Source organism: Coenobita brevimanus, chromosome 87 (genome assembly GCF_032717465.1).
Source record: "Coenobita brevimanus isolate Jiangsu-jjx chromosome 87, ASM3271746v2, whole genome shotgun sequence".
In the NCBI taxonomy this organism is placed as follows: domain Eukaryota; kingdom Metazoa; phylum Arthropoda; class Malacostraca; order Decapoda; family Coenobitidae; genus Coenobita; species Coenobita brevimanus.
In genome coordinates, this window is record NC_137040.1 from 21,009,774 (window position 1) to 21,036,801 (window position 27,028).

Sequence of the window (27,028 nt, forward strand, 5' to 3'; positions counted from 1 at the left end):
GTTCTGTCTGAGGAAGTTGGGGGATTCTGGAAGAGAGCTCACATTCCTGCACCTGATCCACGGAATCGTTTCCCCAAAATCGAATCTCTCTATAAAGAACAGAGAAAGTTGGAGAAGAGTAAGAACTGGAATACAGGAGGAGTGGGTAAGAGAAAGAACTTCCAAAAACAGATGAAAGATCTCAATGACACTGCACACATGAATGCCTTCGACCTCATAATAAATCATGAGAAAATGGAGTTTCTTGTGGCTCAGAGGGAGAAAGGGAGGCGAGGCTCCATGATGGGTATTAATGGCAAACTCCAACAGGAAGAACGAAGATAGAGTGAGAGCGACAACAGATTGAACGGGATAGGAGAGAGCGTGAGGAATGTCACTAAGCAGTACGAGAGGAAATAGTGGAGCTGGAGGAAGACCCATCTAGTGATGAAGACAAAGCAGGTGACGATTATGCAGATATAGTAGGTCCTTCCTTTTCAGCTACAGTTCTGCCTCTGAAACATCAATGGGCAAAAAAACAGTTGTCACTTCTCCAGCTGCTGCTGCTTTAGATCAGACCAAGACTTCAGACTATGCTGCAGTCCATCTGCTTTCTGCGACCATTTCTGTCTGTGGACAAGATCCAACAATGTATACTACAGTATAAACAGGCAAAGTATCCGCCGAGATCAAATCAAGAGTTGGTGGGAATCTGCAGAATGGTAGAAGAAATCATTCCATTCGACTGTGCCACTTACTGTGCACTGGTATGGAAAACTAATTCCTGATTTAACAGGAGCAAATGTCACTGAACACCTTCCAATTCTCATCCCAGGTGATGGAGTTTCAAAGCTTTAGAATGTACCCAGTCTGGAATCAGGGACAGGCAACTCCATGCCCAATGTCATTATTGAAACCTTAAATGACTGGGGTATACCTGAATGTGGTAGGAACGGCATTCAACACCACTGTCAGCAATACCAGACTGTGCACAGGGGAGTGCGCCCTTATACAACAACACTTGCACAAGGATCTCCTCCACCTGGCTTGTCACCATCACATTTTGAGATCCTTGTTCAAAAGGTCTTCACCATTTGCCTTGGACCGTCCTCTGGTCCTGACATTCACATATTCAAGCAGTTCAAAGCAAAGTGGAATACTATTGACACAGCATGCTTTCAGACCCTGAATGACAATAAGGAAATGCCGGTGATTAATAGTGAGCAATGTGATGAGCTCAGCATTTTGTATGAAACAGCTGCAAGAACGCCAACCTCGAGATGATTATCAAGAACTGCTAGAAATGTCCATTGTTGTCTTCGGTGGTGTACTGCTGCCCCGTGGAACATGGTTTCAGCAACCTTGGGCTTGCCACCATGCCAGATGCAAGGCTATGTTTTATACAGCATCAAAGTCTATCTTTTCCATCATCAGACAAGCATCACACTGAAGAATGGCCGAAGATTGAAGCTGTTTGTTGTGTTCATGAAGCAATAGCTGAAATCATGGTTAATGGCAACAAAAGCAGATCTAGCACTATCAAAAGATCTGAGGTTTCTCCAGGAATTGTCACTTTACCCAGATAAGGACATCTCACAAGTCTCCTTGAAGGCATTTGGTTGTCACTTGTGGTATCTGTCAGAGGAATCAGTTGGATTGGCCTTTTCTGATCCAACTCTTGACCCCAAAGAGGAGAGAAAAATGGTGATGGCTCTTAACGAAGAAGGAAGCAAAGATCAACTAAAGACAGCAACAACTGAACTTCAGGCAACAGCACTGAATCAGAAATTTCAAGTTTTGTGACCAGTAACTTGTGGTAGGTGGGGGTGCTCACCATCCACTCACTCGATGTAATGTTGCTTTGGGTGTCTGCCCTTTCCTCTCTTCCTTCCTTCCTCTTCTTTCTTTCTTTCCTTCACTCTTTCCTCTTCCTTCTGCCTATGGGTGACTCTACACTGAGTGACAAGCCAAATGGTTTCCAATACACCAGGAAACCATTTACTACATTTACTGTGCTGGGTGGTAACCATATAACCAAATTAAGACACCTGGTGGTTTAGTGTGTAATTAAGGCACTCTAATCAGATTGAGCCTGTGTAGGTTTATCTCCAAGGCATGATTGGGATTTATTGCTCACATAATGCCATTCAGGGATGAGTGAGACTGGTCACTCCCATCTTAAATGTCAGGACCAACTTGCCTAGCCCCAGGCTCCTACAATCCTCATGGGGCTACATAAGATTCGATGATGATGATGATGTGCCAGTAACACCAACATAATCTTCACACTGTTTGGCCTTCCTCATTCATTCCAAGAATTCGATCCATCCACATGGGAAGGTCATGAGGATTATAATAAGTAAGGTGAGCGAATCGTCCAGGGGTTACAGGTAACAAATGACTTTGCTGAAAGAGGAGTATAACTGATTCAAGTGTTTAATTCGGTGTTGACCAAGAACAAAGATCAACGGCAGTTTCTTTTGTTGGCCATTGAGCAACACAGGCAACTGTACCCAGATGTGAAGGCTACAGCTGGCAGCATCTACAACATAAAACTAGAACACAATGAGAGGGAGTTGGGTTTGCATGACATCCTCCCCCAGTGAGGGAGGGACCTAGGTAACCCAATGACATAACATTATGCCATAATGGTATAACTTTGAACAAGATGTGGCACCAGTTAAAATTATGTAATAAGCATGAAGATTTGCATACACCATTTTTTAATCAATAGGAATGAAGTCCCACTGCAGCTGAAGCAAATTTTTCAAGCTGAAAATTAAGGACCACCCTACTGTACATTCAGTGGCTTCATTTCTCTCAAAAACAATAACTTTACTTTTCCCTACATTCAACTTTAGATTCCACTTCTTACACACTCTCCCAAACTCATTCACCAAGCCTTGCAGCTCACTTTCGTCTTCACTTAACAATACAGTATCATCTGTAAAGAGCAGTACAGGGAGTTTCCAAACACTGCCCTCTCTCATTACGGACGCTCCACCTCCCACTACCCTACCTTGTACCTCTCTTATAACCCCATCGAAATACAGATTGAACAACAATGGAGACATGACACATCCCTGTTTCAATCCAACATTCATCATCATCATCATCCAGACCTCCTTTCCCACCCTAGGGCAGGGTGGGAGTAGCAATGTCCAGACAGCCCAAATCTGCCCAGTCCAATGGGCCACTCTTCCCTTCACTCACCATTCAAGCCCCTGGAATCCCAGCTCTACCTGATATGCCAAAAACATTCACCACGTTCTGTAGCTTCACATAAATGCATCCGATAGAGCAATCTAACATTCAAACAGAAAAATTCACTCAGTTCATTATCCAAATACACTGCAGCCTTGGCCCCCTTATAAATACTCTTCACAGCATTCAAAAAATTCCTGTTTACTCAATATATTAATATTTTCCATATTCACTGCCTATCCACCCTGTCAAGTGCTTTCTCCAAATCCATGAAGGCTGCATACAAGTTCTTTCCCATCTCTAGAAACTTTTCCATTAAAGACCTAAGAATGAATATCTGATCTACACAATCTCTTGCCTTCCTAAAACCTCCCTGTTCTTCTCCAACTAATTCCTCTGTTATTTCCCTAACTCTGTCAATAAGTATCCTACCATATAATTTTCCCAATACACTAAGAAGGCAAATACACCTATGATTACCACACTTCTTTTTCCCCTTTTTCTTGGTGCTGGGGAATAATTATATCTGAGTTCCAATCCTTTGGGATTCCCAGGCCAATCTACACATCTTCCATATCCATTCCACAAGTATCTTTTCCCCATGCTTCAGTATTTCACAACACAGTCCATCAATTCCTGGGGCTTTCCCCATTTTGACCTTCTTCATTGCTTCCACTACTTCCATCCTACTGATTTCTTCCTCTCTTCTCACCTCCTTCCTTCTCCATTTCCCAGTCACGTATACTCACATTACTTTCATTCTCTATGTTCAACAATTCCTTAAAATGTTCTATCCATCCAATCACTTTTTCTCCCTTCTCCACAAGCAATCTACCACTTTTATCTTTCACTCCTCGACTTACTTCTTTATCACCATGTCTAACTTTCTTTACCTCTTTCCAGAATATTTTTTTACATTCCCTCCACTTTACAAATTCCTTATCCACTCTCTTCTTACATTCTCATACTATATTCGTTCTATTTTATGAAGGCAGTTTGGGTGGGGCGCTCTGGGGCCTCACTCTGTTAGCTCTGTTGCCACATCATCGCCACACATGTGCTCTCTCTCTCTCTCTCTCTCTCTCATATTTATATTAACTACTACTAATTGTATTTTCTTTATTTTTCTCTTGTTTTTGACTTTTTTCCACACCACCCCCGAGGTAAAAGTCTATAGGTGCGTTTTTTTTATAGCTTCCATGGCGGCAGGCTGACCGAGTATGACCCGCTCACGCAGGGCTGTCCCTCGTGTCACCACCTGACAATGTTGCACAAGCAACGCTGACAAATCTTATGAGATTTATATTATACTACAGCTTTTTTATTGAATTACATCTATAAAGAGTGTTTAAAATTCATTTACAAGTAGTTACTAGCTTAAAATAGGAGTGAGAGAGAGACAGAGAGAAAGAGAGGTGAGCACAAATAATTACACGTGTGTTGGCGGCAATGTGACAACAGAGCTAACAGTGTGAGGTCCCAGATCGCCCCACCCAAACTGCCTTCATTAAATAGAATGACTGTAATCTTTTCACCTCCCTCTTTCTCTCTACATGTAACTCTCTCTTCCATCTCTCAACTTCCTCCCCGCCCGTTTCTCATCCAGTCACTATATGCTTTATTCTTTTGCGTCACAGCCTGTCTCACCTCTTCATTCCACCATGCTGTTTCTTGAATCCCTTTTCATCTTCTCTTCACCTCACACACCACCTCACATGGTGCACAGATTTATCTTCTGTGAATATTTTGCACACACCTTCCACTTCAATGCCACTAAAAGCTCAAAATTTCTAACATTGATCCTGGACACATTACTGTAGACAGTGACCTAAACATAGCATATCCATACTTGATTATATGCCCTTTCATCTCATCACACTAAAAACCATCTGGAATTTTTTTTAAATTATGCATTAGTATCATTCATTCATTCATCATCTAATTCAGTGTTGCCCTATGAGGCACATTGAAGCCCAGGGTTGGGAAAGTTGGTTCAGACATTTTAAATGAGTGACCAGCCTCACTCATCCCTGAGTGTTATTACGTGAGTAGTAAACCCCAACCATCCCTTGGATATAAACTTGCATCAGCTCAATCTGATTAGAGTGCCTTAATTGCCCATTAAACCCCCCCGTGCCATAATTTGGTTATATAGTTACCACCCAGCATAGTAAATGGTTTCCTGGTGTATAGGAAACAATACAAATCCTGAATATAATTCAATTACAACGAAACTATGGAAGGTATGGTCCTCATATTATGAACACTAATATTTTAACATATTCCTTTTCATATCAAAAGAGTGAGAAGGCTTAAGGTAAAACTGATAAATTAGTATTATTTGCCCACCATAGGATGGACAGGAAATCCTAATGCCAATTAACAGGTTGAACATTATAACTTGTGTAATTTTCAGTACAAGTACAGAGCATATGATTTTCTTTTATGTTTCTGTAAATACTGCAAAGTACTAATAATATACTAGTACAGTAATGGACTATGCTGTATGTACAAACAAGTATGCTGATACACCAGAAAAAGAATTTGTAACTAACAAAACAAATTAATTAATAATAAATGATGAAAGACCAGAACAATAATACAGTATTGGCAATTATACACATCAAGATATGACTGGTACAATATTAACTATGTATATCTATCTATAGCCCCACATCCTAACCCCGCAAAGGGTGGCCACAGACAAAACGCCTCCAAGTCGCTCTGTCACCAACCATTTGACTACACCCCCTCCCTCATGTACCTCTCAACTCCATCCCTCCGCCCCATCCTCGGTCTTCCCCTCCCTCTCCCTCCCTCCACCTCACCTACACACACCCTCTTAGTCAGTCTTTCATTCTCTCCACATGTCCAGACCACCTCAGTGTATTTCTCCTAATCTTCTCAACCACATCCACATCCACCCTACAACATTCCTTCACTTCTTCATTCATCAACCTGTCCCTCCATGTTACTCCACATGCTCCTCTCAAGTAACTCATTTCCACTGCTCTCACTCTTGACTTGTTCCTCTCTTGCAAGGTCCATGCCTCACTTCCATATGTTAGGGTAGGGATCATAATACTATCATGCAGTGACTTCTCAACTTCCATACTCAACTCCCTATTTCTCATCACTGCTTTCAGTGAACCAACAACTTTCCTTCCCTGTTGTACCCTTTCAAGTACTTCATCCCCAAAAGTTCCATCCTTACTCATCACACTACCCAAGTACTTGAATGCTCTCACATTCTCCATATCCTCACCATCCAACCTCACTATGCATTCTGTGACTTCATTCCTCTCAAACACCATAACTTTACTCTTGTTTATATTAACTTTCAGATTCCTCTTCCTACACACTGTCCCAGATTCATTCACCAAACCTTGCAACTCCCATTCATCTTCACCCAACAGTATTGTATCATCAGCAAACAGCAACACCAGAATCTTCCACATCTCACCCTCATTCATTAGAGCCACCCCCACATCCACTGCCCTACCTTGCACCTCCTTTACAACCCCATCCATGTATATAATAAACAGCCATGGAGACATCACACAACCCTGTTTCAGTCCCACACTGAGATCAAAGAACTCACTCAGCTCATCATCCACTTGCACCGTAGCCCTAGCTCCTTTGTACATACTCTTCACAGCACTCAACAATTTCCCCTCCACTCCATATATTCTTAATACCTTCCACATACCTTGCCTATCTATTCTGTCATAAGCTTTCTCCAAGTCCATGAAGGCAGCATTCACTTTCTTTCCCTTCTCAAGATACTTCTCCACTAAACATCTTACAACAAATATCTGATCTACACACCCTTTTCCCTTCCTAAATCCCCCTTGTTCTTCTCCAACTAGCTCCTCTGTTATATGCCTAACCCTATCAATGAGTATTCTACCATATATTTTTCCAGTCACACTAAGAAGACAAATACCCCTATGGTTACCACATACTTCTCTCTCCCTTTTTCCTTTGTATAAAGGAACAATTATACCTGATTTCCAGTCCTCCGGAACCCTTCCCTCTTCCCAAGCCAATCTACATAACTTCCACATCCACTCCACAACAATCTCACTCCCATACCTCAGCATTTCACCACACACTCCATCAATTCCTGGGGCCTTTCCCATCTTGATCTTCATTGTTTCCACTACTTCTGCCCTATGGATCTCTTCCTCCTTCCTCTAATCTCTTCTCCCAGCCATTCCCCAACCACTTATACTCGCACTGCTCTCACTCTCTACATTCAACAAATCCTCAAAGTGCTCCTTCCATGTCCTCAATTTCTCTCTCTTCTCCACCAACTATCTATCATTCCTATCTTTCACTCCCCTACTATTTCCCCTTTCACACTGCCTTACTTTCTTTACTTCCTTCCAAAACAATTTCTTACTCTCCGTCCATTTCACATTCAGATTCCTCCCAAACTCTTCATCCCCTTTCTTCTTACTCTCCTTCACCAATCTCTTCACCTGCCTTCTCCTGTTCACATATACCTCTCTCTTCTCTCTCTCATCTTCTCCCCTACCTTGACTCACTAGCCATTCACTATGTCTTATTCTTTTGTTCCACAGCTCGTTTCACCTCATCATTCCACCATGCTGTCACTTCCATACCCCTGCATCTCCTCCTCACTCCACAAACCACCTCACACGCTACGCCTATCTTTTCCATGCATAACTGTTTAAAATAGATTATACAGAAAATTGCAATGCTAATATTTTTATGTATTCTGATCAACATGCAAAGTCGGCATTGCCTCTGGATGTACGTAAGAGGATACAGCAAAATACTGAAACATAAAGCAAATTCAAGACTGATCCTTTTTCTTGCAAACTTTATATTACATGTAAGTGCACGAGTATATTTGTTTTAACCTTAGATATACTGGACTATTTCTTAGAGATATTTCTATACAGCTGGCACAGTAGGATGCGTGTCACTCACAGTACAGTGTTAGGTGATGCATGATATCGGAATACCTGTGTAACTGCCTGCATAACAGACAGCTCCTCCTTCAAACCATAAAGATCCAATATGCTACACTTTCACAGAACTGACTGCACTGAATAAAGGATGGACCGCCACTGTTTAACTGGGAATGTACAATGCAATTAGAGTGAGAGAAACTTTTCTCAAAATGCAGAGATTACACCAATACAAAACATACATCTGCACTTCTGAACACCACTACATAGCAAAATTATGCGCCGGTCTATGACCTAAACTTTTTGAATAAATAGTGCTGATGATCTTTCTTTGAACCTTTTCTCCTCTCCCCATAGATGGAGTCATCAGCACCCGAAAGGGAACCCATATTGCCAGGCCTACGTTGAGATCCACCCATCCCCCGTTCACCCCCTACACCCTCCTCATACATGTCTGCTTCCGAGGCAGCCAGAATTTGTTCCAGCAATTGTACTTTCTCTTCACGTGTAGTGTAGTGCAATTGCTCCTCCTCCATCCCTACCATCTGTGCTGGAGTAATTACCTGGTAGGCATAGCCCTGGTTAATAAGAAAACTTTGTCTCTTACGGGAGTACCCCATCTCCCTTGTGTCTTGTGACAGAAGAGCATAGAAAAAGGCATTGAAGTTTTCTGCTATGGCACCTTTCTTAGCTCTCAATATCCTCCCCAGTCTCTGTGCTTCCTGCCTACGGGAGCCTCCCTGGGAAGATATTTCAATTAAAACATTTGCTTCAGGAATATCAAAGGATGTGTCTGCTACCCTGCTGAAAAATATAGTGTTTACTTTTGGATTCAACTTGAAGTTCTGAATAATTGTCATTCGTTCCTTCTGACCGGTCTTTCCACAAATGTAGGGTTTCTGCATGGTTTTTGCATAGTGGATCAGTGCAAACACTTCATCAATAAATACAATAATCTTGTCATTGCGGTTTTCATGATACTTAATTAAGAACTCACATGTCCTAAACTTATTAGGATTCATGGCACAAAGTAGTTTGATTTTTTGGTCAGACACTTTGCCCTGGAGGTATTCCCTGTAAAATTCAGGAGTCATAGGACACCACACCTCAGCACACTGCACCTTGGCAATGAACCCTTCCTTTTGAAGCTCAAGCCAGTTAGCTTCATACAACTTTGGTCCAATTAGAAAATTTAAATCTGCAATCTTATCATCTTCTCTTACAAGTGTTGCAGTCAGGCCTAACTTGCAATGTGACTGAACAATAGTAAGGACACGTCTGAACATCTTGGCTGGAATAGTATGTACTTCATCAAGAACCATTATACCCCACTCTTGTTCTTTTAGCCAGTTCATTGTTTGTTCAGCTTCATATGCCCTTTTCTGATTGTGGGAGATCATAGCATAGGTTGTGACCAAAATACCAGCATTAAAAGGCTTATCTTTGGCATCAGAGGTAAATCTACAAATCATATCATCTGTTGCTGTGGACCACATTTTGAACTGCTGTTTCCACTGTTCTACTGACACACCAGAATTACATAATACCAAAGCTTTCTTGTTAACTGTACAACAAGCTGTGACACCAACCAAACTCTTTCCAGCTCCACATGGCAGCACAATAATGCCTGATCTTGCACGCCCATTTCCAAACATTTTGCGCAAACTTTTTTCCTGATAGGGGCGCAGTACTGCAGAAGGCTTAAGGTCAATCTTGATATCTTCATTTACTGTATCATTCTTGAAATCATACTCAGCCAACAAAGGATAATCAAGGCCAATACAAGTTTTCTGCAATAATTCAATTCTATCCTGATTTACTTCAAATGAAAGAGTTTTCAAGTTCTTTTCATCTTCCTCCTCTTCATCAGCTTTATCAATCTTATCATAAAAATCTGTAATATCCTCTGGTATGGCACCACCCTCTTTGCTATCCCCATTTGGAACATCAGAGTCTGGCTTTGAATTTGACTTTGACTCCTCTGAAGTTCCAGCCATCTGAGCCTGATGACTGGTAAACATAATGGCTTGTGACTTCTGCCTTTCTGAACTTACTACCCCCTCATGGGGACTCATCATGCAATCCTGAATGGTTGGGTGTTTGATGAGCTTCTGAATGACATTGGGATAATCGCTTTCAACATAATAACGGTTCTTTTTCAAGACAAGCTTCACTTTGCCATAGGAAAGTGTACAGCTCTGAATGAACTGACAAATTCCTGGTGGCAGTGATGTCTTGCATAACCTTTTCAGATACTCTATAATGTCATGCGTCTGCAAACCAACACTAACTGCGGCATACAAGGAATAGGCTGTCAGCTTGTATTCATGTATATGTTCAGGACGACACACTGGCTCCGCAATGGTAATTAGGAAGTCCTTAGCATGCTTGTAGACAGGGGAAAAGGATTCAAGGAAAATGTGGCCATTGGTGGCAATCCAGAGGGGGCGTGTTTCGTGATCTTCCCGTAGCTCCATCTGAGTGCGGTAGTCAAAGGCTCCATATCCATCTTTGGGAGTTGATTGGTCACCACGTTCCTAGAACAAAACATATCATCATCATCACCATCACATCACTGTCTGAAAGCTACCCCACCCCTAGCAACTCAGGTAGGTATGATCCATAAAAAAAAAAAATAATAATAAAAATGAAATAAAAACAATTAAATATCATCATCAGCATCATCCAGACCTCCTTTCCCACCCTAGAGCAGGGTGAGGAGTAGCAACATCCAGACAACCCAAAGTGCCCAATCAAACAGGTCAAGCTTCTATTCACTTCATCATTCATGCCCCTGGAATCCTGGCTCCATCTCATACACCAAAAACAGTCACCACATTCTGTAGCTTCACAAAAAATGTATGTGATAAGAGTCAATCTGGATGCTGTCACTTTAAAAAGGGGTGCCAAATCCCTGATCATGCACTTCTTCTCACAATATTCATCCAGCCAGCTCGATCTCATCAGTCCCCTAGCTTCACTGACTTCCAAACCTCACACACTCATCCACCATATCTCTCCAACTTCTCCTTGGCTTACCTCACCTCCTCCCTCCTTCAAATTTGTTCATACATACTTTTTTCACCACTCTATTGTTATCCATTCTCTCCACAAGACCACACCATCTCAGTACACTCTCTTTGATTCTGGTGTCCAAAGACTTCCTCATTCCACATCTTTCATGAATCACATTGTTTCGTATCCTATCCATTCTCTGTACTCCACATACACTCCCCAGCAGTCCCATCTCCACTGCTCTCACTCTTCACTTTTCATTTTCATGCCACTTCATAGTCTCAAATCCATATGTACAAGTTGGCACTAACACTCCTTCATGTACGCCTCATGCAGCTGCAACATTCAAGCCTCTGTTTCTTATCAAGGCCTTCATTGCACCAGCTACTTTCCTTCCTTGTGTCACCGTACTTTCCACTTTTTTTGCACATTTTCCTCTCTTTTCTATCACTGTACCCAAGTATTTCAATTATCTCACTGATTCCAGTCTGTCTCCATTCACTGTAACATCACACTGAGAGCCACCTTCTCTCTCAATAACCATGACTTTACTCTTTTCTACATTTATTCAAAAGGCACGACACTCACAGACATCAGCAAAACTCTGCACTAATCTACCATGTTCTTGTCCAGTATTTGCAAGTAGTACTGCATCATCAGCATACAACAAATTTGAGATATCCAATCCATCACCATTCATTACTGACGCCATCCCCCTCTCCATTACTCGTGTTTTTACTTCCTTCATCACCCCATCCATATATACAGTATGGTATATATGTTGAACAATTACACAACCCTGTCGCACACCCACATCGATCGTGAACCATTCACTTAGATGCCCATTTACCCTCACACATGCTTCACTGTCATAAAAACTCTTCATGGTGCCTAGCAGCTTTCCATCTACACCTTACATGCAAAGCCTTCCACAATCCTTCTCTGTCTACTTTGTCATAGCCTTTTCTAGATCCATGAATCCCATAAACAATTTATAGTCCTTCTCACAAGCCTTCTCCACTATCTGTCTCACTACAAATATTTGATCTACACATCCTCTGCCACTCCTAAAGCCACCATGTTCATCACTCACTAGGACTTCTGATATCTCCCTTAATTTCCCTATAATAATAATTCTTCCATATACCTTCCCTACCAAACTCAATAGTTATCTCACAATAGTTCTTGCACTCACTTCGTTCACCTTTACTTTTGTACATGGGTACAATCACAGCCTTTTTTCACTCTGCTGGCACAATTTCACTCATCCATGCTTTCTAATATGTCTTAACCCTTGAACCGCGGGCTTGTTTTGCTTTGACTTGCGGCTCCCACGGGCATATTCGCGCTCCGACAGACTCTCTAAAAATATTTGCCAAAAATCAGTTATTAGTCCTAGAATATTAAAATCACATATACTTACGACACATACCTTCAGCTTTCTCCTGGGGTGTTTGTTGAGCCTTCGTCGAGTACCATAGGACTTGTGGAGACCTCTGAAGTTGGGTAACAAAATCTCCACTTTACACTTCCTGACAACTTGTAATATGATTACCACAGCCTGATATTATCACTAGAAACACTATTCTATGATTCTCAAATAGTTTGGAATCCATACTCAAAAAAAAAAGAACTGTGAAAGCAATGAAAATTACGAGGGCGTATGACCATCCCACTTCCGATCGTTTGCCGCTGGTGGTGTCATTTATTATTCATAAAAACACTCACAGTTTATATTTCTATTACTATACAACACTTATATATATCTACAGTATTTATCCATAAGTTTCCTTCAGTAATAGTAGTTTATTGTCACTGTAGGGATTCAATTTCTTTCAGTAAAATACATAGCATTCACTTTCTCGTCCTGTATACTAGCATTGAGAGTGAATATCACTTTCACCTTCACTCTCATAACTCATAGTATTCATACATGCTAGAGTGAAACTTTCACTTTCATTACTCCTAGTATATATACTCGTATTCTTATAATACTACTCATTTGCATTTCTATTTACGTTCTCTATTTTATTTACATTATCTACATTTCTATTTTATTTACACTGTGTTATGCACTGTCACTTGAAGTAACTTATAAAACTATTTTCCACTGTTCACTTATATTTATTCATTGCTTTCACTTGCTGTTTACACATTATTTACACATTATTTACAATTCCACTTGAACTGTTTTACTCAACAGAAAGATCGTAGTCACTCTCTTTCAATTGTCAGGCCTTTACCTCTTTCCACATGAGGTTTAGTAGGGGGTAAAGGTCACAGGGCCCTTTGCATGGGGCTAAAAAGCGGCGGAAGTTAGCAGGAGCGAATCTGGCATACTTTCACCTTGAAAGATGACAGTGAACTGATAGTGGTGGCCCCCTGCCGCCTGGCCAGGGTGAGTGCAATACCACCAACTTCAGCCTTGTGAGACCTGCTAATATATAGCAATGAAATGATTGGCAGGAAACCAAGACAATACATAATAATTAAGGTAGTTCCAGGTGAATGTAAATATCATTTAGGCTTCTCCCTTCCTTTCTTATATATATTTTTATTATGAAAATAGATTATACGGCATATTTCAAGGGGAAATAAACAGTGAAAATTTGCGAACGAGTGCATGTGAGGTGCTGTCAGGTGATAATTAGCCAATTCTAGGTGTATGGCACTCTCACTTACCTTATTTCTTTCTTGTATATATTATTTGGTATAAGAATAGGGCATAGTGCTTATTTCAATGGATGAAATCAGTGAAAAATTCCAGGGAAGATTTTCTTAGCATAGCACGGCTGAGCAGGCGAGAGGTTAGGGTAATGGAGGGGAGGTAGGGAGGGGAGTCAAGAACGGGGAGAAATGGCTAAATTGTCAACAATGGATGGGAGTACAGATGAGATTAGGAGTGCTGACTAGTGTTGGACATTGGCAGTACTGGTAGATGATACAAGCCACCGCTTGAAAGCCCGGGCGAATTCAAAATAACACAGAATCACAAAAGTGACGCCCAGCAGTATGATCCCTTGTTCCCAAGCGTCACGAAAGTGACGCCCCGCGGTTAAGGGGTTAAACAAGCACTCATTCCACTCTCTCCACTACATTTAATCATCTCTGCATACACCTCACCAATCCCAGCTTCTTTCCCATTTTTCAATCGATTCACAGCATTCTTCACCTGTGCGAGTGCCACGTTTCCTATCACTGCATTCCTTCTCTGCACACCCACAAAACCAATCATGTTTACAGTGGTTCTGCTCTTACTATTCCCATTCACACATAAATATATCTATATTATATATATATACATATATATATATATATTATATATACTGTATATACATATATATATATATATATATATATATATATATATATATATATATAATCACGTTTACAGTAGCTCTGCTCTCACTATTCCCATTTATATACTGTATATATATATATATATATATATATACAGTAGAACCTCTCTCATTCGGACTATATGGGGGGAAGGGTTGTCCGAATTAGCAGATTGTCCGGACCATCAGGGTAATCTCCAGGTCATACCATATGGTATATATGTATATATATATATATATATATATATATATATAATAAAACCTCTATAATTCGGCATCCTTCAAGTCGGAAACCTCTACAACTCGGGAAGGCTCCAAAATATTCATTTAAAAAATCAAAATTCAAAAATTCCCAATAATGCACACATGAGAGGAAGAGAGTCAGCAAAAATCCCCCAACTCCGTAAGATGCCGAGTTGTACAATGTTTAAGTGTTTAGTGCTTAGTTCTCCAGTATAGTACAAGTGATAAATACATTACAGTAATGGCCTTTATAGTGTTAATTGTGCTTTACATAGTGTACAGTGACATGTACAGTACAGTAAAGGTGTGCCCAAAAGTGATCTTGAGCCCCCCTAACACCTCCAAAAACTACCAAAAGTCCTCCTCCATGCCTGGAATACACCCTACAACTGCATGGAATCATGGTAAGGCAGCTTTTACTGTTTATTGTAAAAACTTTTAATTTTTGTCCATTTTTTTCCATTTTTCTTTTTTTTTTGTGTGTGTGTGTGCTGGGGGGGAACTTAAAGTTCATCCCTACAATTCGGTTCGGCAAATAGGCTAACCCGGCAAGGCTTGCACATGTATTATGCCAAGATGTAGAGGTTTTACTGTGTATATATATATATATATATATATATATATATATATATATATATTTGTGGTAGGGGGGGCGCTCACCATCCACTCACTCGATGTAGTGATGCTGTCAGGGGTCTGCCCTTTCCTCTCCTCTATCCTTCTTTCCTTCCATCCTCTTCTGTCTTCCTTTCCTTCATTCTTTCCTTGTCCTTCTGCCTACAGATAACTTTACACTCCCTCGTCTGTCTTTCTTTCCTTCATTTTTTCCTCTTCCTTCTGCCTGTGGGTGATTCCACACTAAGTGACAAGCCAAATGGTTTCCTGTACACCAGGAAACCATTTACTATGCTGGGTGGTAACCATATACCGGTAACCAAAGTTTGGCGCCTGATAATTTAGTGGGTAATTATGGCGCTCCAATCCGATTGAGCCAGTGAAGGTTTATATCCACGGGATGGTTGGGGCTGACTGCTCATGTAATGCCACTCAGGGATGAGTGAGGCTGGTCACTCTCATCTTAAATGTTGGGACCAACTGCCTAGCACTGGGCTCCTATGGTCCTCATGGGGCAATGTAGGATTGGATGATGGATGGTACTGGCGATCTTCTCACCTACCTTTCAGACTCCTGGTCATCCTCCTTTCGGGACTTTGGCGAAAGCTTTGCCATTGCACTTGACATCTCAAAGGCTTTTGATCGAGTCTGGCATAAATCTTTAATTTCCAAACTGCCCTCTTACGGTTTCTATCCTTCTATCTGTGCCTTCATTGCTAGCTTCCTTACTGGTCATTCTATAGCCGCTGTTGTAGACGGCCATCGTTCTTCTTCTAGATCTATCAACAGTGGTGTTCCTCAGGGCTCTTTCCTATCACCAACTCTCTCCCTTTTATTCATCAATGACCTAAGCTGTACATCTAACCCTATCCACTCATACGCTGATGACTCCACCCTTCACCTTTCCAATCGGTTCCCACAACGCCCACCTCAGCAGTTACTTCAACAAACAAGGGATGAAGCTATGGCACATCTAATGTCTGACTTGGCTCGTATCTCTGACTGGGGTAAAAATAATCTGGTTGTTTTTAATGCATCTAAGACTCAGTTCTTACACCTATCAACCCGACAAAATCTTCCACAGGTATACCCACTAATGTTTAATAATATTCAGCTTAATCCTGCATCATCCTTGAACATGCTTGGGGTTTCATTTACTCAGGACTTAAATTGGAAAGATCATATTACATCTCTAGTTAAATCTGCTTCCAAGAGATTGGGTGTGCTAAGCTGACTCCGTTCTTTCTTTACCCTTGCACAATTGTTGACTCTATACAGGGGTTCTATCCGCCCCTGTGTGGAGTACAACTCTCACGTGTAGGGAGGCTCCCCACATACAGCTCTTCTCAATAGGGTGGAGTCAAAGGCTTTTCGTCTCATTAACTCTCCTCTTCTTAATGACTCCCTTCAACCTCTGTCTCTTTGCCGAACTGTTGCATCTTTATCTCTTTTCTATCACTACTTTAATTGTCACTGCTCCTCTGAACTATCTGCATGCATTCCTCCACCTCTACAACGGGCACGTAGCACCCGTCTGGCAGCAAAATCTCCTCCCTTTTCTGTCCAACTCTCTAATGCAAGAGTTAACCGTTACTCCCAGTCCTTCATTTACGCAACAGGTCAACTCTGGAACTGTCTCCCTCTGTCTGTTTTTCCTGCTGCCTATGATCTCCAGTCTTTCAAACGCAGTGTGTCCAGGCATCTCGAAAAGAATGGATCTTGAATTTGGCTCTCTCTTGTATTTTGTTTTTCCTCTTGGAGAGAACTGTTATTGCGGGCTCATGGCCTTTGGTTCCTTCTTCCTCGCATAAAAAAAAATATATATATATATATATGGTAATCCCTCCAGTATCCGATCTAACAGAGCCAAAGGCATGTCCGGAAAGTGGGTCCATCCGGAAACTGGGAAAATGCCTCCTGGACTGGTACTTATGGACACTAACCCAGCCTAACTTTGAAAGCTATCTAAGTAACTCCCTACCGGACATGCATAGCACCTATTTAAGACCCTATTCACACCAGTAATAGACATAAAACATGAAATAAATGAAAAGGAACCAGAGAATGAGGAATTAGAAGTGAGTATGGAAAATATTTAACAGTGTACAGGGTACTTACAGCACGTCTATGGCCGCCTCCTCTAAGCCCCTGGCAGTGGTGAAAATGCTCCTGAAACATGTACAGTAATCCAGTGTTGTGCTACACTTAATTCTTTGCACTGTGACTTATAATTGTTTAACACTGCACATTCTGTTCTTAATTGCGCCATGCTAGTTTCAACCACCAATTTTAACCTCCAATATGCACTCCACACTTATGCCTTTGCACTCTAAATTCTAATTTCTTAACACTGCACAACACTGTAAATTCTCACGTGGTTTAGTGGCGAGGTATTGCAATTTATTCACTGTTTATTCATAAAAACGAGCACGTGCGGCATCCATTGCAATGAACATCTATTCATGACGGTGGTAAGGCGGTAACTGGTGAAGGGGGAAGAAGGAAGGGGTGAAGGGACTGTGCATAAACACAGCTGTTTGGCGTTGTGCGCCGATTTCAAATTGCGGGTGGAAAGAAATTTGGATTTGGGGGGATTTTTTTTCATTTTTTGGCAATTTTTGGGTTCCAAAGGTCCAAGCCCACAATGTCCGGTAAGCAGGGGGTCCGGATAGAGGGCGTTTGGATAGTACAGGGATTACTTACAATGTGTGTACTTATATATATATATATATATATATATATATATATATATATATATATATATATATATAAATATATATATATATATATATATATATATATATATATATATATATATATATATATATATATATATATATATATATAAATATATATATATATATATATATATATATATATATATATATATCATTCATTCATTGCCAGACGCCATGTATCCCAGACGGGGTGGCCAAGGGCTTAGAGTTAATTGTTTTATGGGGAGGGCATGATATATATATATATATATATATATATATATATATATATATATTGTGGTAGATGGGGGTGCCCATCATCCACTCACTCAATGTAGAGGTGCCATATGATCTCTACACTGACTGACGAGCCAAATGGTTTCATGTACCCAGGAAACCATTTACTAAGCTGGGTGGTAACCATATAACCGGGGTTTCTGGCAGGGTTAAGTGTCCCCCAGATTCCACTATCCAAAATCACTTAATCATGGTAGTCGGTTCAGAGAGCCTAGGAGGGCCCAATACCTGCCCAGGGCCCCAACCAAATGGGCAGACTCGTGTGACCATGTGCAATGTGAGAGGTGTGAATGAGGACAGCAAGAGGGTGAAGTGGTGAATGTGTTTAAGAGTGTCAGATATGCCGTGATGGCATTGTGTGAAACGAAGATGAAAGGGTGCGAAGTGAAGGAGTGGGAGGGTGTGAAATGTGTAAGATCGGGAATGAATGGGCGAGGAAGATGCAAGGAAGGAGTTGCTTTGTTGATGAATGAGGTGTGGCAGAGTGGAATGAGACTACAAATGTGTCAGCTCGAGGTGTATGTATGTCAAGTTCAAGTTTCAGAAGGTGAAAGTGGCAGTAATTGTAGCATATGCACTGTGTGAGGACAGGAATGAGAAAGAGAAAGACAGGTTTTGTGATGAGCTGGGTGAAGTAGTGGGAGAAATGCCCAGGAGCTATAAAGTGATTGTGATGGGGGATATCAATGGAAGAGTAGGCACTGGTCCTGAGGATGACATAATGGGCTGCTATGGAGTACCAGAAGAAAATGATAATGGGAAGAGACTAAAGGATATGTGTCAGGAGAGGAGGTTGTGCATTTGTAACTCGTGTTTCAAACACAGAGATGCACATAAATATACATGGTATAGAGGGAACGGGGATCGTGTTGAAAGAAGCCTGATTGATTACATGCTCGAAGAGAGGTCGATGATGGGAATGGTTGGTGATACGAGGGCTGTGAGAGGACGATGTGGAGGTCTGTCAGATCATATGATTGTGGTATGCAAGATCAAGCTGAGAGGAGTGAGGTGGATCAGGAGAGAGAGAGGAGCAGTCAGGGAGAAAGATTGAAAGTTGAGAAGCCAGGGATCAAAGAAATAGCAGATGAATACAGGACCAAAGTAGAGGACGAGTTAGAATTACTGACCTGGAATGAAATGGATCTGGACAGACTGTGGAATAAATATAGGGAGTGCTTAGTTAGGAATGCTAAAGCGCTGTGTGGTGTGGCAGGAGTAACAACAAAGAAGAAAGGTACAGCATAGTGGGATGAGGAGGTAAAGAGAGTGGTGAAGGAAGAGAGGAAGAAGTGGCTAAAGTGGTTACAGGATAGGGGTTCAGTTGAAATAAGAACTGAATATGCTGAGAGCAAGAAGCACGTAAAGAGACTAGTGAAGACGAAAAAGGAGGTAAATGAGGATCTGGGAAGAAAAATGAATGCGAACTACTCTGAAAATAGAAAGTTATTCTGGAAAGAGGTGAGGAAATGTAAAAGTGAAAGCGGAAAGAAATGTGATGGTGTGAAGGATGCAGGTGGTAGATTATTAACCCATGGAGATGAAGTAAGGACCAGATGCAAGGAATATTTTGAAAGCCTGCAGAGCAGCTGTAAACATGATTGGTTTTGGGGGTGTGCAAAGATGGAATGCAGTACCAGGAGACATGTCACTCGCACAGGTGAAAAGTGCTGTGAAGCGGCTGAAAAACGGGAAAGCAGCTGGGGTTGATGAGGTGTATGCAGAGATGCTTAAATGTAGTGAAGAGAATTGAATGAAGTGCTTGTTTGAGATATGAGCAGCGCTGCGGGAGAAGAATCCAAGCGCCACCACCCGCCAAACCCCGATTTCCCGCTCAAATGGCAGCCAGATGCATCCTTTACCATGTGGTGGGAGATGGATGCTTCTCTCTCTGTGCTGATAGGGTCGAAAATGCTATAGAATAACAACGTGTGCCAGCCCGTATGACAGATTGTCACAGGATGTACAACACCGCCGAGAAAGAAGAATCCAAGCACCAAATGGGGTGGCGTGGTGTCCACCAGCCAATCAGAGCGTCAAAAGGAATGACGTGCTGTGCCGTCACAGCCAGCCGGCCAATGGCGCGGAGCCTGATGCCGTGATGTAGGCCACGCGCGGCCAATCAGCTTGCTGCGGCTGTCTCGAGGAAGCAAGGACAGCCTCAGTCTCACTCTCCCTCGGCCACCATTAACATTGACTCTTGGATTATCTGTGCTTTTTAGGATTTTATAGCCATGGCTGCTCATGATTCTAGCAGTGATGTTCATAGCCCGCAAGCTATTGCTGTTCTTCGTGACGCGAGTGATAGTGAGAGTGAAGTGGAGCAAGGAAGAGGGAGAAAAAAGCCTCGAAATGTGGAGGAGTGGGGCAGTGTTGTGGCCAAGGTGAAGCGTAATCTAGGCCAAGCCTACACGAGTTATAAAACCAAGAAAGGGGTTTCTGCACGTGCAATTGGTAATTCTTGCTGTGATGGGTGCTTTGGGAAGGTTACGAAGCTGGCAGAGTCGAGCACAACGTCGCCCTCCCTGATGAGGATGACGACTTGCTTGATTATTGCAACTAATCCTGGGGGGACAGGGGGGGAGGGGGGAGGGGGGATGAATCAACATTCAACAGTCAAGTCACTCCAGTGTGGTAAGTACCCCTAATATTAGTGTTATAATCATGTCTCTAATCATTCTTTGCAGGAAAAGATGACATTTAGCTGAACTCTTCATGCACATGATTGGTATTATTAATTAATAATAATTACTAAATAAGTATTGTCATAAGTTTCTTCATAACATTATGAAGCTGATGCTTTAAGGTTTATTTTGATATGTGAAACATAAAAATCGTAGGGTTGGTTATTGAGATTTTTTACATTTCTTAGAGGCAAACTTTAGGAGCGATTTCTGCCATTTTTTAAAAAGGGCGCTTGGATTCTTCTCCCGCGGCGCTACTTATATGTAAGAAGCCATGGATGAGTGAAACTGTGCCTGCAGAGTGGAAAAAGGCTGTGATTGTACCCCTGTACAAAACAGCAGTGGAGATGGGACTGCTGAGGAATGCATGTGGAGTACAGAGGGTGGATAGGATACGAAATAATGTCATTCGTGAAAGATGTGGAGTAAGGAAATCGGTGGACACCAGAATTGAAGAGAGTGTACTGAGATGGTATGGTCATGTGGAGAGAATGGATAACAATAAAGTGGTGAAGAATGTATATCTGAGTGAATTCGAAGGAGGGAGGAGGCGAGGTAGGCCAAGGAGAAGGTGGCGAGATATGGTGGATAAATGTGTGAGGAAGAGAGGTTTGGAAGTCGGTGTGGCTAGGGAACTGACAGGAGATCGAGCTGGCTGGATGAATTTTGTGAGAAGTGCATGATCAGGGATTTTTGGCACCCCTTTTTAACACGGAGTGTCTGGATTGACTCTGTCAGATACGATTATGTGAAGCTACAGAACGTGGTGAATGTTTTTGGCGTATCCGATAGAGGCAAGATTCCGGGGGCTTGAATGATGAGTGAATGGAAGCATGGCCCATTGGACTGGGCAATTTTGGGCTGTCTGGACATTGCTACTCCTCACTCTGCCCAAGGGTGGGAAAGGAGGTCCGGATGATATATATATATAAATATATATATATATATATATATATACACAGTAATCCCTGTAATAACCAGATGCCCAATTCCTGGACACCCCAATCTCCGGGCATTTTGGGCCTGGGCCTTTGGAACCCAAAAATGGCCAGGGGAAAAAAAAAAAAAATCAACAGTACTATGAAACTGCTGAGCAGCGCCGAACAAATATGTCTGCGCATGTTGTAGGGTGGCCCCCTGCTCTCCCCTCCCCAGTTACCGCCTAACTACCGTCCTGACTAGAAACTCATCGCAATGGCTGCCTCCTGTGCTCGTTTGTGCATAAACAGTGAATAAATTGCAATACCTCACCACTAGACCACATGGGAATTTACAGTGCCATGCAGTGTTAAGAAATTAGAATTCAGAGTGCTAAAGATTAAGTGCTGAGTGCAAACAGGCGTGTTGCAACTGGTATGGAGCAAGTAAGAATAGAATGTGCAGTGTTAAACAGTTACACAGGTAATTCACAGTGCAAAGGATTAAGTGCAACACAACACTAGATTACTGTACGTGCTTCAAGAGCATTTTCACCATTGCCAGTGCCTCAGAGGAGGTGGGTTAATCTTTGTAATGGCCACGGATGTGTTGTAAGTACCCTGTCACTGCCAAATATTTTCCATACTCACCTCTGATTCCTCATTCTCTGGTTCCTTTTCATTTATTTCCTGCTTTCTGTCCCTTATTTGTGTGAATAGGGTCTTAAATAGGTGATATGCATGACTGGAGGGAGTTATGTAGGTGGTTTTCTGAGTTAGGCTGGGTTAGGGTCCATAAGTATCTGTCCAGGAGGCATTTTCCCAATTCCCAGACAAATCCAATTTCCGGACATGCCTTTGGCTCTATTACATCGGTTATTGGAGAGATTACTGTATGTATGTATATATATACACCCACTGCAAACTGACTTAGTACCTACACAAAGAATTGCTATGGGAGAGTTGTCTGTCTTTGCTTTGTGTTTCCACCTCTACCAAGTGAATTTTTGGGGCAAGAAGTAACTGGCAACTCCTTTGGTGTTGGTAGGAGGTGGTGAAACACTCAGCATGTCAGTGCTTGCCCAGAAACAAGAGTGGGAGTATATGTTCCCATCGCTCCGAGCTTGCACCTCCCTCTTTTTTCGTATGCATTACTGTTTGCCCTGTTATTTTCGTAAAGTCAAGTTGTCATGCCTGGAAAGTGCTGATCAAGGGGTGAGAGGGTCCATATCATTGCACAGAGGCAGAATAATGTCTCTATCAACACGATTTGTAAACATACTGGACGAGTAAAGTCGACCGTCATGAAGATTCTTGCTGCAGCGTGCAGCCTGCCGTCTGATGTCGTACAAGAGCACAAGCATGGCAGTGGAAAGAGGACAACGACTTTCAGAGGTAAAGATACGCTTCTGAACAGGGGAGTAACCATGAATCCTTGACTGACAGCAGCAGAATTGAAGAGAATGCATCCCCAGCTGTAACAAGACGTCTCAATTTGAACTATCCAACACCACTTGCAGGAGCTGGGTTAGCCAAGCCACACCGCAGCCAAGAAATCGCTTCTCACTGACTGCATGAAGAAGCAAGGCATTCAGTTTGCCAAGAAGTATGCACGCTGGACATCAGATGAGTGGAGAAAATTTGTTTTCCAATGAAATCACATTTCAAGTGTTCCAAGTGCGTTCTGCTAAGGTTCGTTACCCTGCCTCCTGTAGTCAATATGGCCCTGCTTACACGATGCTGACTGTTAAGCACCCACAATCAGTAATGGTATTGGGGTGTTTCTCAGGTGAAATGGGAAGGGGATGCCTCTACTTTCTTCCTAAGAACTTGATGATGAACGGTGGCTGGTACATTCAAGTTTTGAAAGATCATTTGTTAAAGTTTTTTGCTATTCATGGGTGTGACTTTTTCATGCACGATTCAGCTCCATGTCATAAGTCAAGAAAGGTGACAAAATGGCTTCAGGAAGTCCTTGACTGGCCTGGCAACAGTTCGGAACTAAATCCGATAGAAAACTGCTGGGCAAAGATGAAGAAAATCATGACAAAGAAGAAGACACCCAATCTGGACAACCTCAAGACTGAACTGACAAATGTTTGGTGCAAAGAAATGTCCTTAGATTACTTTACAGATCTAAGTGTTTCCATGCCAGAACGCATCCAACTGGTCCTGAATGAAAAGGGAAACATGATTTCATATTAATGAATGGCATATCATGAACAAATATTGTGATATACTATGATTTCTGTGATTTTTTAATACCTTGTGGGGGGAAGTCCTAAGTCAATTTGCAGTAGCTGTGTGTATATATATATATATATATATACTGTATATATATATATATATATAGTGGATTCTCAAATTTAGATAGGGATATGTACCAAAAAACCACATCGAAATTGAAAACATCGAAATTTAAACTGAACTTTTTATGGGAAAAATTAGTTCGGGTCCGGGGCCTCCGAACCTAACAACCTAAAATCATGATTTTTTGCCCACACCCCCTGTAAACTTTATGAACTATAATTGTGGTTAACCCCTAAAACGCGGATCGTCGCATTTGCGACGGTCGGCCCAAAGGGCAGAACGGCGGATCGTCGCGTTTGCGATTTGAGTTAATTTTGAATAACCGCGGGCAAGCAGGCTCCGGCTGGTATTGTCTATCAGTCCCGCCACCCGTGAGCTACGTTTAGCACACTTGACCTTTGTACTACTGACCTCGGTTGTTGCCAAGTATCATTTTTTTTACCCACCCACGCACCAATGCGCGGCCCTCCCTCATCGTGCGATATGGCGACGCGCGGACGGCTCATACGTGTCAATCTGTGCCGTCATCTCGCAAGCACTTTCTGCTATTGGGAAACGCTTGTTTCCCCAGTTGTCACACTGTGATTTTTTCACACGGTTTGCCCCAGATTAGCGTCAGTCCACGCGAATCTTCCACAGTGACACCATGTCCAACTCGAGCTCTTCCGTGTCTGTGCCTTCTAGCCCTCCGAAAAAGGGTTTTGTTACCTCAACCCCCTTCAAAACCTTACCAGGAACTACTAAGGGCCTAAGTGACTCTGCAATAGCCAGTGAACTGTTGAAAGCCTCGATGGACTATGGCAGTGACGTCGGTGTGTGGTCCAGCCTGGCAGAGTCTGACACACAATCAAGTGCAGAGTCCGGGCCAGAAGTGATTGTTTCTGTGCCTGAAGAGAGCGTGTCAGTGCCTAGCACCTCAGCAGGGAAGGCTCCTGCGAGAAGGGGCCTTGAGTATGGGAAGGGGGCAAAAAGAAAAAGGAGTGGTGACCCCAGCTCGCCGCCATTGTCCCCTATGCCACGTCACGCCACCGCCAGCCCGCCACGTACTCCCAGCCCCATTCTCTCGTCCTCCTCCTCTGCTGCCCTGTCTCCTGAGTCGTCTGAGTCGCCTTCACCACCTCGAAAGGGAAGCAGACGTGCTACTTTACGTTCTAGAGGTTTTCGTAGGCCAAGTGTTCGTGTTGGTAGAGCTAGAACTTTGTCCCCTAGTGTAAGGCTAGCTCGTAAGGAAACTCGCACTAGGCAACTCGGCAGTCACGCCACCGCGAGTGACCTTGAACCCAGTGATAATGTCCCCACCACCACCACCACCACAACACCAACACGACCTGGGATAGCCTCTGCCTTACGTACTGTCTCACCGCCTGCCTCACCCACTCCCACACGACCTGCCTCACCCCCCGCCGCCCCCAGCACCTCCCAGCCTAGGCAGGGAACGCTGGATGCCTTCGTTTGGTCAGAGGGATCAGATTTTGTGCCGGAGGATCTGCCCTTTGATGACAGTGGGTGTGGAGTTCAGGCTGACTTCCCTGTCGACGAGGATGGTGAATGCTTGGACTACCTGTTGGCCTTCCTTGACGATGAGGTTATGGAGCACATCTGTACCGAGACAAACAGGTACGAGGGGCAATGTGCTACAGTTCGCGAAGGAGAAGGTGAGGCGGCCACGCCATCCACGTCGCGGATGGCAGCATGGGTGCCTCTTACGATCAGGGAACTTTTTGTATTTATTGGATTGATGTTGCTAATGCCCCACAACTGGAAACACAAGCTAGAAGAATACTGGACTTCCGACGAGCTGTGCCCAACACCAATTTTCAATAAATACATGAGCCGCGATCGTTTTAGGCAGCTAATGACTTACCTTCACTTCGCGAACAATGGTGAGCCTTCCCAAACTGACCCATTATGGAAAGTGAGGGGAATCCTGAACATGATCAAGGATAAGTTTACGAGGTTCCTGCGCCCTTTCAAGAAAGTGGTGATTGACGAGTCCTTGGTTTTGTTCAGGGGCCGTCTTCGGTTTGTGCAGTACATTCCAAGCAAACGGCACCGCTTAGGAATCAAGTTTTTCGTGCTGTGCGACTGCAAGACGGGGTTCATCCTAGACTTCGTCATTTACACCGCCAGCAATGTCGATTTGGATAAGACTGACCCCCTTGGATTCTCTGGTTCTGTGGTGAAAGTGCTTTTGGAAAAGTACTTTGGCGAGAATCATGTCCTGTATACGGACAATTACTATACCGCTCCTAAACTCGCCAAGTACCTTTCTGAACACGGCGTCGGCTCCTGTGGCACTGTCAGAAGCAAAAGGGCACATTACCCTGCCTTCCCCGAGGCTGAAAAGTCAAAGCGGGGAGACGTGCACCTGAAGAAATCTGACAAGATGCTTGCGATCAGGTGGCATGATAAGAGAGTCGTGAACATGCTCACCACAGTACACAAGGGGGAAATGCTGGCAACAGGGAAGGTCGACAGAAGGACTGGCGAGCCTGTGATGAAGCCTGATGCTGTCATTGACTACAACGTCAATATGTGGCTGGTGGACAAGTCTGATATGATGATTGGAGAGATTGACTGCCTGAGGAAAAATTGTCGTTGGTACAGGAAGGTGTTCTTGCACTTGATTGATATGTGCATGTTGAACGCCTTCATCCTGTATAAAATCAAGAACAGGAAGCCAGCAAACTACTCTCTCAGAAGATTTTCCAAGACTTGTGTCTACCAGCTGCTTCAGCGTTACGGCCAGGTTCTTTCAACAGGTCCCAA

At 42.8% G+C, this 27,028-nt stretch overlaps 1 protein-coding gene across 1 annotated transcript in view; it reads right to left on the bottom strand.

Moving 5' to 3' along the window:
- Nucleotides 1-8,187: 8,187 nt before the first annotated feature.
- Nucleotides 8,188-27,028, bottom strand: part of hay (ATP-dependent DNA helicase hay) — a 28,584-nt gene continuing 9,743 nt past the window's right edge. The window contains exon 2 of the mRNA XM_080281137.1: nt 8,188-10,660. Within this exon, the coding sequence (XP_080137263.1) occupies nt 8,411-10,660 (2,250 nt within the window). The 3' untranslated portion in view covers nt 8,188-8,410. The remainder of the gene's footprint in view (nt 10,661-27,028) is intronic.